We start from the raw sequence: 14,123 nt of genomic DNA, 5'->3' as shown, positions 1-14,123 counted from the left end.
ATTTAAATTTCTATTTTGTAGTTTTAGGAAATGGGTAAGAATCAAAGAAGTGATTTCGTTTCCTCCAGATGAACTGCTCCCACTGCTGCCAGGACAAATTCTCATGGGATCCCTGGGGAACAACACTGTCACTATCCCAAACTCCTCTCCTTCCCCAACTTAACTCTCCCTTCATCTTCCCCTCTCCCTTCCGGTAAGGGCCAGAGGGTCTTGTCCAATCTGAGAAGTTTCCTTCCCATAACACAAAGCTTGACCTAGAAGGCCTGGGTTGGATCCTGGTCCCATGGCTTATGGACTGAATTATCTTGGATCCTTTAATTTGCCTTTATGTGGAAATTTTAGCTACTTCTCAGGAAGTAACTGTAAAATATCATTTTAACTATAGAATGTTACACAGGCATTATAGTTACTGAGAGGCATTCGAGAGGTTATCTTATTGTTCTACACAAGTTAAGCTACATGTGTCATTACAATGAAACCTGAAATAACCACCAATTTGGGAGATAGTCTGAAATGGTTAAAATTTGAGGTTATAAATTTTTCTTTAAAAAAATTTTTTTATTGTATTATTTTTAACCACACAGCAGTTCTCAGCCAGGTACCGAAATGCCAGGCCCTACTCCCACCCCCAGAGGGTATGCTACTGGCATTTGATGCCTGGGAGCCAGGGATGTTAAATATACCGCAGAAATGCCCTTACAGAGACACACAGAAAACAAGACATTAGGTAAAGGCACTCTGTACCTGCCCAGATCAAAAATTATAGCTAGTTAGAAGGATACAGAATAGAGTTGGCATAGAAAAATAAATGACACTTGGAGAAACTTCGGACTATTAAATAGATTAAGCATTCCTCTTGCAATCTTATTAGTCCTCTTATTTTTAATTGCAAATCATCTTTAACTTAACTGGTATAAAGTTAAGCACATATTGTCCATATTTATATTGTATAATTATGAATTGTAGTGGAATATAATTTATTACTGGTTTATGTAGTTTGCTTATTTTTAATCAGTGATATAACAACATATTTTTAGTAGTTTAACCAAAATTATTAAAGTCAATCCAAAACCAAAGTGGTGAAATTACTCAACATAATTTTGTCTAGTTTTTCCAAAATCAAAATATACAATATCAGGTTATGTATACCTCACCAATACTTCTATTTCTCTAGTATCTAGCAAAATAAATATTAATACCTAAACTTTAAAAAATTATTGTGTTATTTGCAATATGGCTACTGAATAAATTTGACTTACCTCATAAGGTAGTTTGTCAAAATATCCATTATTTGGCCCTTCCCTGAGGGCAGTGCTGCTAAGCTTTTTGTTAAGATTGTCCATTCCACAATCATTGTTTTCTTCATAGTCATCTTCTTCTAGATCATTCATGTCAATAAGTGAAGTCTTGAGAGAAAGTACTGGCTTGTCCTTCATACCATGCAATACAACTGCATCTAATTCAGTGTAATAATCCAGAAGAGAACTATTTACTTCCAGCCGTATAAGATTTGTGGGAAAATTTATCTGCTTAATACAAGGTTTAAACTGGCGAGCCTGGGAAGCATTCACCTTCGTAGGTCTCTCTGACCAAAGAATCTCCCATCTGCTAAAGAAAGAAACTTCCCTATAATAGAGTTTAGAATGAGATTTACTGTTACCTTAAGGTTATGGTCCCATGCCCAATATGTTACAGTGTGAAGCAAAGACATTAAATAAGGTGAAGAGAATCAAATACAAGTACTGTTTCCAGTACATGAAAAAAAAACTTAAGAACTAAATGCCATAGACCTTATTGCTTAAATATTTTTACTACTTAAGTTACTTTTACAACTCCCTGGAAAGTCTTTTTTGGAGATTTCACATTAAAAACTGGAATAGTTAGAGGTATAGGAAGAACAACATTCATTTTTCTAGAAAAAGCTAAGTAAGAATAAAGCACACAGGATAAATACAGCTCTCCTGTGTGCAAGTCTTCAACCAACTGTGAAAACTAAACTGATCATCTTGCCTCACAAAGGTCTTCTTTTCCAGCTTTACCATTTCTGTTACTAATATCATATAAAATCAAAACTTTCATTATCTTTGATATTTTTATCCACTCATTGTGTGTTTTTTTTTTAATTTTCATGAAATTGTCTTTTACATATGTCCTTCTTTTAAATTGCCATTACCTGAAATACCCACCAATTTGGAAGGGAGATAGTCTGAATTGTTTATACAATATCCTTCTAACTAGCTATAAATTTTGAGTTGGGGAAAGAGAGGAGTGTGGAGTAACCAGGCACCCTGAGGACCACTGGCTGAAGGGATAAAATGCAAACTTCTTGGTAAAACCCACAGAGCCCTCTATGATACAATATCCTACTAACTAGCTATAATTTTTGGTGTAGGCAGGTACAGAGTGCCTTTACCTAAAGTCTTAATTTTCCTCTTAGTCATACTTGTACCCTCAGTACTTAGCAAGTATCTAACATGTAATGATGAGTAACATTTTCTCCAATTTCTCCCAAATGAACCCCTCCTTTACTGCGAGATTAATCATTACTTTCCAGAAAATAAACTTATTTCCAACTTTGTGTCTTTACTCATGTTGTCTACCCCCAATGAAATACCCAACCTACAGATTATCCTATATTCAAGGCCCAACTCCTATTCCATCTCTTCATATAAGTCGTCAGGTTTTTTAAAATTTATCTTTATTGTTGAAAGTATTACAGCACATAAGTCTTCTTATAAAACTATTTTCCAAAATTACTTAAAGATTTCTTATAACATATCACCATTAAGTATATACTATTATAATATTTTCATATTTGTCATATGTAACCATTTCTCTAATATTGTTTTCTAATATATCAGAGAAAGTTAGAAATATAGAAAATACTTCAATAAACACCTTTCCTCTATTTCTAATTTACTTTAGGTAGCAGAATTTTTTAACAAAGATTTTATGTCAAAGGCTAACAATATTTTTAAGTTTCTCAATATATACAACAAACTGCTTTCAAAGAAGCATATACCATAGTATATAACAATGACCAATGAAATCATTATTTATGTTTAAAAATAATCTTTACTTTCATAGTGAGACATAGCTTTGTATTACCTAATATACAATTCAGTGATTATTAACACTTAAACTGTTTTATACACTTATTAATCATATGAAGATTTTCCCCTTTTCCCGTTTATTTAAGTAAATGACCTATTATATCTAAGTAAAAACTGATTATGGAAAGGTGTTTAGGAAACTGAAATAGACGCAGGAATCCTGATGGTCTTCAGGTCATGATGGGAGCAAGAAGGGCAAGTATGGTAATTTCTAACTTTAAGAATAAAAGCATAAGACAGAACCTCAATGGGGATTTTAGCAAAGATAACACTAATCATAACAATAGGAACTTTTGCAGTTTCTAGAAACGTTTTAACCCCCCATATTTGCTAATTTTGTTGATTCTTTACTGAAAATTAGTAATAAAACTCATCAAACATAAAGAACCTGTTACTATTTGTATTCAGAGACAATATTTGTATCCAGAGATTGTTCCCACTCTATACCCAGTGTTGGGGGCAGGGGAAGAATTCTAGGGAATAAAGCCGGTTGTGGCAGATTTAAAGAGAAAAGGAAAGCAGGCTAGGCATTTTCTTCTTCCTGTGACAAGGTAGGAAAGCAAATTTGGAATGCCTGTCTAAACCTAAGACATGATCCCAAATGTTAACTGCAAAAATCTTGAGGGTTCTTAACAATGCAATTATTTGAACACTCTAATGTAAATCTCCGTGGTTAAACAGAGCTAGCCATATAGGTACAAGGGAACAGAAGTATTAAACATTTAAAACCATGTTGGTGGGAGAATGTATTCCTATTTCTGGACAGTATATTTCCAAGAATCGTGAGGTAAATGGTGGAATGCATGAGAAAATTCAAACTTTGGTTTTACTCATCTTTTTCTTGCTACTGTAAAATGATATCAGATGATGCTGGAGGAACAACTCATGTCCAAGAAATAAGGACCACTGAGGAATCTGAAATAATTGCCTGTACTGGTTCACAGTACATGTGGACTAAACCAGCCTAGTTTTTAGCTTCAGTGAGTTTTTATGAGGCTTAATAGAAACATTGAAAATTTAATACAGAAATCACCTCTGCCAGGTCCTTTGCAATAAATACATGAGCATGTTCTTCATGTATAGCTTGATTTGCAGTATAATGTAAATTACATTATAAAATCACAAATATAAGCTTAAAGAAAAGCAGTGATTAGAACAGAAATATGCTATTTTAATAATGTATTAAAATAGTCATGGGGATATAAAATACAACATAGGGAATATAGTCAATAATATTGTAATAACTATGTATGGAGCCATGTGATATTAGAAATATGGGGGAAACACTTTGTAAAGTATATGATCATCTGACCTCTATGCTGTACACCTGAAACTAATACAAAATAATATTAAATGTAAAATGTAACTGAAAAATAAAATTTAAATTAAAAAAATAGCCCAGTCTGGCATGGCTCAGTGGTTAGAGCCTTGGCCTGCACACAGAAGAATGGAGTGTTAGATTCCTGGTCAAGGGCACATGCTTGGGTTGCAGGTTCGATTCCCCCACCTCCCTCCACCCCCCATAGGGGTCAGGGCACGTGCAGGAGGCAACCAATCGATGTGTGTCTCTCACATCAATGTTTCTCTTTCCCTTCGCTCTCTCTTTCCTCTTTCCCCCCTCCTTTACAATCTCTCTGAAAATCAATGAAAAAATATCTTTGGGTGAGGATTAAACTAATAATAATAATGTACTAGTCCTCTCTATCTACCTTGTAGAATAGACAATGTGAAAATGATGCTTTACTTTTATTTTTTAACATTTAAAAATAATTTTTAAAGTTTTTATTTTTCAATTATAGTTTATTTTCAATATGGTTTTATATTAGTTTCAGGTGCACAGCAAAGTAGTTAGATAATCCTCTATTTTACACAGTGTTCCCCCTGATATTTCTAGTACCCACTGGCACCGTACATAGTTATCACAATATTACTGACTATATTGACTATTTTATGTCAAAGACTAAGAACATTTTTAGGTCTCTCAATAAAGACAACAAACTGCTTTCAAAGAAGCATATGCCAATTGTATATAACAATGATCAATGAAATCATTATTTATATTTAAAAATAATCTCTAATTTCATAGTGAGCCATATACTGTATGGAAGAAAAAAGTGAAGGGATATAAGAAGTACAAATTGGTAGTTACAAAATAGTCACAGGGATGTAAAGATGATGCTTTAAATAGACTTCCTTAACATGTCTAGTATATCAGGGTTAATGTTATTTTAGCACCATTCTTGCTTCTGACTTCTATGTAGCATGAACATTATATACAGGGTGAGGCAAACATAGGTTTACAGTTGTGAGTATGCAAAACAGAGTTTATTCTTGTATTATTATTAATTATTGGATTATTTTCCATATGAAATCTAAACCCACTTTTGACCCACCCTGTATTTAGTTATACACATATCATAAATTGTAAATATGGTAGCATACTTAAAGTAGAACAATATATCCTATCAGTTTTTAGAAATATTTAAAATTGTACCTAAACATAAAAAAACTTTCAAGTATCATTAGTTTATTTATACATTTTTTGAACTTTCTTGATAACCTACAAAGTAAAGAAAAATGATTTAAAAGATGGAAAAATTATTTTATAGGTTTGTGCCATTTGATTAAATTAACATTAACTATGAGACAAAACAGAAATTGATTTGGGAATACTGAATTAAAGTGAACTTTTGTTTAAAATTCCTGATAGAACTAGAATACATTATTTCAAAGTTAGAAAGAGAAAGGTATCTATTTTATCAAACAAGAATATAACAATATTTTTTATTCCAGAAAACTCAAGTCAGAATCTTGAAGAGTAGTGAGAACAAGCAAGCAAATGTAAACAAATGTACATATGCATACACAGATACATACATACACTTTTCTACGAGAAAGTACCAATGTTTTTAATAAGTGTTGATGTGATGAAACTGCTTTAAGTCATGACCTTTGTAGTCTGTATATTTACATGCTTACTATATATGCTCACACAATATATTTATCTACTGGACAAACCTGCCAAACTCTAACGTTCTATGTAAGTATTTTAAATCTAATCTAATAAAGAGGGAATATGCAAACTGACCATCATGCCGCAACAAAGATGGCGGCGCCCACAGCCAAGGTGGGGGTGGGGTTGGGGGGGTGGGGGGTGGGAGTTTCCGTAACACAAGATGGCTGCACCCACAGCAGAGGCCGAGTTCCTGTAACCAGCCTTAAGGAGCAATCAACAGGGACCTGAGGCTACGTGGCGCTGGGCCAGGGCAGGGGATCTGAGGCTGCATCCCCCGCCCGGTGGGGCTTGACAGGGGAGCTCAGGCCACGCCCCCTGTCCCGGCACCAGGCCGGGGGACCTCGGGCCACGCCCCTTGCCCCGGCACCGGGCCAGGGCTTGACAGGGGACCTCAGGCCACACCGCCCACACAGCGGGGCTTCACGGGAGACCTCAAGGTGCGCCCCCCACCCTGGTGCTGGGCCGGGGGACCTCAGGCCGCGTCCCCTGCCTGGAAGGGCTTGACAGGGGACCTCAAAGCATGCTCCCTGCCCCGGCCCAGGCCTGGGGACCTCAGGCCATGCCCTCCGCCCTGGTGCTGGGCTGGGAGACCTGAGGCCACATCCCCCGCCACGGTTACTGGGCTGGGGAACCTGAAGGTGTGCTGGGGGACCTGAGGCTGCGCCCCCCGCCCAGCCAGCGCCAGGCCAGGGGACCTGAGGCTGCGCCCCCCGCCCAGCAGGACTTGACGGGGGTGGGGCCAGCCAGGTCAGGTCTCGCGCAATTTTGAGGCATGCATGGGTGAGCAGGGACTTGATTCTGGGTCCCACGATGCACCCCAGACTTTGACAGGAGGAAGATTTTCATATACATTTTACTAATTTTCTTTCATCTCTGACATTTCTATTACGAGAAAGGGCAAATAGCAATATTAAAATATTTCCTCTAATTAATTCCCTTTTAATGTGCACGAATTTCGTGCACCGGGCCACTAGTCTATAATAACACACATGCAGAACTCAGCTTGGAATCCCTTTCAGGCTCTGCTTCAATCTGCATTCAGAGCACTTAATTCTGGAATGATAACCAACAGCACTCTCTTCACCAGCACACCTATTTCTCCTTCTGTTGGTTGCACTAAATGCCTACTATGTGTCCAGTGGTTGGAAATTAAGAAACAAGCCACTCTGTGTGACTCCTGACCTGTTGTGACCCCACTGAGAAAGTCTCTCTAGGGTTCACTGGAAGCAGCAGGTAGAGAAGAGAGGAAGAGAGATGTTGATTAATAGAAACACATGAAAGCAAGTTTCCTATGTATTCAGGTTGGAAGCCCAGCATATAAATGCAAAAAGCTTCCATATAACCAAACGTTCTCCTGATTAGTAAGCATATCTAGTCGCCAGCAAAAAGAAAGTTCTCTTGCCAAGGCTCTTCTATTTCACCAGGCGCAAGTGAAAGCAACAGGAAAGGACAGGAACACAACAAGGAAAAAGGAATAGTACTCTGATGGGTGTACCTACTCACTCCTTGCCTCCCAGCCCATCTCTAATTGGAACTAACAAACTGGCAGCTGCTTTAAAAAGAATCAACCAGTAAAGGGTCTGGTCAACTCTGACTTAAATGGCAAGATCATGCTTGTTGGCCCACAAAGTCAATGAGATTATCCCATTACCAATTCATGAAATCGTTGCTTCATTAAGCAACTCCTTTTGGCAGTACATTCTCTGCACAACAGCCACTTTCTTTCTCCTTGCTTTCTTAACTTCACTATTATGTGGTTAAAATGCTTTTAATACTAAAAAACAAAAAACACCCAGAAGAGATCCATACCACTAAATTTTATCCCCAAATAACTTTATTCCCATCAGTTTTTTACTGACCTCAATTAGTCATTTTATTCCTCTGTATCTTTCTTCCAGTGTGTAACCCTGCGCTAGCCTATTTTCTGCCTCTTACACCAGCGCCCATGAAGATCTTATCCTCAGGATCAGGACACTCTATACTACCTTATTTTCTTTCCCCTTAATAGGGCGCTAGGCAAGAAGTCAGAAGACTTTGAGACCTTATAGACTCTAACTTTTCTACTTTACTCTTTGAACAAGGAAATGCAACTGGACGAAATGGGGAAAGGCTGCTTTTAAATTCTTAATGTCCTGGGACTACAAGTCCATTTTCTGCAAACAAACTCCTGAGCTACTCCAATTCACACTCTCAGTTACTACCTCCTAAGGTTGGCATAAAACCAGGTGCTCAATTAATTATAGGCAGTATAGTCCAGCAATTCCCAAACAATAGTGTGTGATGGAGGTTTCCATGGCTAAATGTAAAAAATAAAGATTATATATATATATATATATATATATATATATGCACATATATACATGTAAAATTGCCAACTGTTCTTTTTTCAAGATTCTGATTGTGCTAATTTCTTAGTATAAACTGAGGTTTTACTATGAGATGATGGTGATAATAAATGATGTTGGTATTTCATTTGTTTGCCTTTTTAATACATGTTTATTTAGCTAAGTAAATAATCTGACAACCCTGTATCAGTTCTCTAATTTTTATTATCATTACTATTAGGTTCACTCTCGTAGCTGACTTTTCCTACCTGTGCTCTGCTTGCTTCAACTAAGGGCTTCTACCTCCAGCCTTCAGAGAACTGACTGGGGGAGGCTCTTCAGCCAGGGTGTGGTCTGTGCCTGAAAGATTTCCATTCCCATAGCCTATAGCTGACACAGACAGGTGCAGCAATGTGAGAGCCCATCTCTCTAGAAACTTTGCCTCCAGGCTGACTGGGACTGCACACATGAAATTGCATCCTTGCTTGACTTCTTCCCTTCCCCAAAGCGTTTTTCCCACTCCCATACTGGTCTCTCCAAGAGGATTTCCATAACAAATCACTTGCATAGGAATAGTCTTCTCAAGGTCTGCTTCTGGGAAACTGGACCCAAGCACTCTATGACATCCCAAAGTCTGGAAGTCACGACTCTAGAGCTTAAGAATGGCACTTCCATGCTTGTGGCACTTCAATAGTTCATTTCCTACACTCTGGGACTCTCACTTCTTCAAACCCCAAGAGCTCAGCTCATTATTTCACCTTTGCATGTGCTCTTCTCTCTCATCCAAACTAAAGCCTCCTCGATCCTCAGTCTCAAAGTCACCTTTCCCATCCAAACTAAAGCCTCCTCGATCCTCAGTCTCAAAGTCACTTCCGCGGTGAAAACTTCCCTGAGCCCAATGAATGAGGCTCTTCCACCAACACATGTTCTCTATAATCTCAGGGTCCTCTTCCATGCTGGCCTGTAAACTCAAAAAAACACAAGCCATATTTGTCTGGCTTTCTGTTTTGTTCTCAGACTGAACTGGCAGAGCAAACAATGTTTCTGACTGTCCAAAAAAAAATTCAACAAAATGAGAACAGTTACCGAATCCAGGCAGAAGATTGTGAAGTGTTTTTGCCCCTGTATATTTTTTCTTTTCTTTTCTTTTTTTTTCTATTTCCTAACAAGCTTTTTAAACAATGAAACATCTATTGATTTCATAATCAGGAAAATTAAAAAGAACCGCTTCTATTCTGCAATAATAAATGTTGGTTAGATTCTTTCTCTCCTAAAATGTAATGGTATTTTCTGTAGAATAAAGCTAAAAATGAGTTAAGTACATTAGATATCACTGTAAATAAAGCTGTCACTTTAGTCACTATCACACATTAGAGCTCTCACCTAAGAACCAAGAGCATAAAGATTAGAGGAAAGACATTACATGTTTCATAGATTTTTAATCTCTAAATTTGGTTAGCATTTTAAGAAAAAGGTGGATAACTTTGTAGGAACAAGGCAAAGAATGACAGAGTCCAAAAAACCAATTCTTATATAAGAAAGGATTCTGCCCAAAGTAATTTTATTTCCTCTTAGAAAAAAAAACACACCTGTATATTAAAAGATGCTGTTTTTTTGTGTTTAAAATAATTTGATTCAGACTGTCGAATCTCAGAGGAAAAGCAGGGGTGGGTGGGTATGTGGGAAGAGATCAACCAAAGGACTTGTATGCTTATATGTTTAACCCATGGACACAGACAACAGTGTGGTGAAGATCTAGGGTGGGGGGTGAGGGTAAACTAGAAGGGGTCAATGGGGGAAAAAAGGGGACATGTGTAATACTTTCAATAACAAAGATTTTTTTAAAGTAATTTGATTCATTAATAATATCCTTCACAATGAATTATCAAGGCAGTTCTGAAAAGAACAATAAAGATCATACCAGCAGTCTCCAGCTTCAGTTGAGCTGTGCTCTGCATTTGTTTCCTGGGTGGCTGGGAGTTGTTCCTCGGAGTTGAGGGGACAGGGAAGTCAAAGAAGCAGTATGTCAGGGGGCAGCTGATCCCTGCCCCTACTGCTTCTCCACTGGCACCTGGGGTCCTACAATTTAACAGGTGCCAACAAACTGCTCTGGGGCTAGAATAAACTCAAGGGCAGGGATTCTGTCTATTTGGTTCTTTGTTGTACCTTAATAACCAGCATAATGCTTAATACATGGTAGACACACAAATATTTAATGAATAAATTAATAAAGTGAAATAAAGATCTAAAAAGTGATAATATCAACAAGTAATAGAAAAATGGGCAAATAATATAATCGGATAGCTCAAGGAAAAGGAAATATCAACGATTCTTAAACATAAGAAGATATTCAATCTCAGATAATAATTTTAACTTAAAATTAACATGAGACTTTTTTACTTACCAAATTGACAAAAATATTAAAATGTATTAACACACTCTGTAGGTGGGGCTTTGGCAAAACATGTATGCACATAAATTGCTACTGGAAATATAAATAGGTAGAGCCTCTTTGGAGGTAGAGTTGACCCTATATATTAAAATTACAAATGCAGAGAAACTTGGCCCAGCAACCCTGGGAATTTATCACACATGTGCACACATGTGAAGTGACTCATGACAAGGTTATATACTGTCTTGAAGTTTATAACAGCAAAAGTATGGAAACAACTGAGCACTCATCAATAGGGGAGTAGTTAACAAGGTGGGGTACACATACATTGTGCATTACTTGCAACTGTAGAAAAGAATGAGTAAGCACTCTTTGCACTTCTATGAAAAGATCCAATATGTACTACTAAATGAAACAAGGTACAAAACAATATGAACAGTGTGCTTATTTTTGTGTATAAAGAGAATACGACTATATTTGTATTTGCTTGTATTTATATAAATAAACTCTGGAAAAATGCAAAGGAAGTGGATAAAAGTGGAATTTCTTGTATTTTTTCAGGGAGGGAGAGATGAGTCCCAGGCTCGTGGAGAACAGGGTACTTTTTAAAATTATGCACTTTTTAGGTTAATGAAACATGTGAATATACTAGTCAAATAATTATATATTAAAAAGCCAGCAGGTTGAACTACAAAAACAAGAGAAAGAGAAATAAAGAGGCACTGCTATGCAAATTAATTATGTAAATAGTAAATTCTGTGACACACAAATTGCACAATCTCTGAATATTATGATGTGAGGTGTTAAGGGTATGAAGAATGTATTAAATCTTCATATATGTGATCTTTCTTTTGCCATCAGAAAACTAAGGAACATTTTTAAAATCAAATCTGTTTAAATTACGTAAGAGAATGCTTCCAATAAAACAAACCCTGCAACATTAAAACAACCAACACCTTTCAGCCATATGACATGATCATTACAAAATGAGTCCTACCTTACTTCAGCCGGTGGACTTGGGGAATAGGGATTCGCAGAGCAAGCTAGGATTCTAATGACCGCTCCAGGATGATAGGTTTCCAGAACATGAACAGCTGTAGGATACACCTGTTGTTCAAAAGTAAGTTCCACATAGTCTTGGCTCTGAAAATTAGGCGGCGTCCTCTTGAATGGCAAGGAAGCACTGGGACACTGATCCCACCATGTTCCATAAGTTCGAAACACAGCTGTCTGAGTGAAGTCACCAGAACTTGGGAATACATTTGGGACACCTGCCAAATTCCACATGGTATAGGTCATACTATTCTCACTTCCATAATGGGAACTGAAATCCACCACTTCTTTGGCATACTGGACCACCTCTGCATTCAGAGGGGAAGTCCGGCTGTTTGATTCTATGGCTCTATGGCTGTTCATCATTTCTCCCCTCGCAGCTGTCCTGGCTCGGCGCCGCAGGCATAGATAATAAAACATGGTCAGAACTGTTAACATGGGGAAGACTGGTGGCATGCAGATGTGAATTATGAAGCTTCAAAAGGTCAGGTATCTTCCATAAGATGCATAAACTCTCTGAAGGATGTTCTAAAAAAATTGAATGGCTTGATAAAGTAAAATAATTTAAATAAGCATAAAAATGCATAAAAATGAGGTAATAAGCAGGCTTTTTACCCAATGTAATTTCCGAAAATGAAACTGAAAAAAAAATTCACTGTAAATGTGAATCTCTAGTATAATCTACCTAATGTATTTTTAAGAAATCTAAATATTGAAATGGATACAATTTTATGCTATATGAGAAGCAAAACTAATATTATAAAACAATGGAAGATGTATCACCTCAAAACTCCCATTTTATACAAAATTATAACTATCCTTCAAGAAATACTAGTTTAAACTTTAAAAATTAAAATTATTTAAAGTATATGGTAAACCACTAAAATATTGCTGTAAATCCAAAAAATCTTAGACATTTTTAATTTCACTTTTTAACAAGTGATTCCCTATTGTTAATTATTATTCATGCCAAAACATGCGGAGTACAGATCTCACATTATGGGAATATAGTTTTCTGGAGCTGACAGTTAATCCAGACCAACTAAATTAACTGCCTTACACATCACAGATCACCAGACAGTGTTTAATTTATAGCTCTTAGCATTATTTGTTAGGGCGGTCTACGGCTGGCTGGCATCTGGTTTGTTGCCAGCCACTCTTAGAAATCACTCACCCCCAGATAGAAAGGTCACAGGATATGCAAAAGTTGGCACTCATCCATGCAGCCTGAAAATGGCATGTTGACTTCAGGTACAAATGTTGACATGTGACATTCTTTTACCTGTAAAATAAGAATTTAAAAATATATTTCAATTTTCAACTTAGGAAGTCAACTATCCCAAAAGATTTATCATTGATAAACAGCTACTTGTTAGAAAGAACTTTCAAACTGAATAGGTCACACTTTTCTGAATTTGTGGACTATTATGAATAACTAATATATCTTGTTAATTTTATGAAAGAATGTATAAAAATATAATAATGAATCCTTTCTAAATAGAGACTGTAAACCCAGAGCTTATGAGTCAAACTATGCCAACAGACATTTTATTGGGACCAGATAGTGTTTTTTAAAATATGACTAGTTTGCAATTTTTAACAATCAAGAGGACCCCAGTAAGAGGTCTGAGCTCTCTGCATATCTGCCATTATTCCTGGCCAGCTCTACCAGCTCACAGCCCAGGCCTGACCCTGCCCACATTGAGTAGTTAACCTCTTATCTACACAAACAAGGAAATCAAACATGCTTATTTTTGTACCTGTAAAGTCTGGAGCTTAACTTCTCCTAAATAAAAGAAGAGGAATGTACTAACGTCTCTTTAGTAGAGCAATGTGCTAGCCTTTTAAAACTTTAGCTCTAAGATTATAAAATATTATAATTTATAAAACACACTAGGGGCCCGGTGCACAAAATTCGTGCACTGGGGAGGGGTCCCTAAGCCCAGCCTGCCCTCTGTCACATACTGGGAGCCATCAGGGGATGTCCTATGGATGGCTTAAGCCCACTCCCCATTGGGAGCGGACCCAAGCCACAGTCTGGCTTCCCTTTGCTTGAGGCGACAGGGCTAATCAGGGGAAGGTGCCCGCCCATCAACCCTCTGCTGCAGCCACTGCCAGTCACCGCAGCCGCCCAGGTATTTTCATCAACACAGACCCCAGTCCCTTCACCATGAAAAAATGACAACTTTCTTTAAGCATTTTCAAGATGTGTCTTTCATAGAATA

General features: G+C 37.3%; 1 protein-coding gene across 6 annotated transcripts in view; it reads right to left on the bottom strand.

Annotated features, from left to right (window-relative positions):
- Positions 1 to 14,123, bottom strand: part of FBXL4 (F-box and leucine rich repeat protein 4) — a 66,962-nt gene that overhangs the window by 34,683 nt on the left and 18,156 nt on the right. For 2 of the 6 annotated variants that reach the window (XM_079780415.1, XM_079780419.1), the window contains exons 2-4: positions 13,073 to 13,180; positions 11,843 to 12,426; positions 1,260 to 1,626 (exon numbers count right to left, since the gene is read on the bottom strand). In XM_079780415.1, coding sequence (XP_079636541.1) covers positions 1,260 to 1,626; positions 11,843 to 12,354 — 879 coding nt within the window. In that variant the 5' untranslated portion in view covers positions 12,355 to 12,426; positions 13,073 to 13,180. Of the gene's footprint in view, positions 1 to 1,259; positions 1,627 to 10,374; positions 10,533 to 11,842; positions 12,427 to 13,072; positions 13,181 to 14,123 lie in introns of all 6 variants that reach the window. The other 4 variants (XM_079780418.1, XM_079780420.1, XM_079780416.1 and 1 more) reach the window with 3 other exon arrangements.

Source organism: Cnephaeus nilssonii (genome assembly GCF_951640355.1).
Source record: "Cnephaeus nilssonii genome assembly, chromosome: 9".
In the NCBI taxonomy this organism is placed as follows: Eukaryota; Metazoa; Chordata; class Mammalia; order Chiroptera; family Vespertilionidae; genus Cnephaeus; species Cnephaeus nilssonii.
Note: the sequence above shows the minus strand (reverse complement) of the source record. Positions and strands in the feature narration are given on the sequence as shown.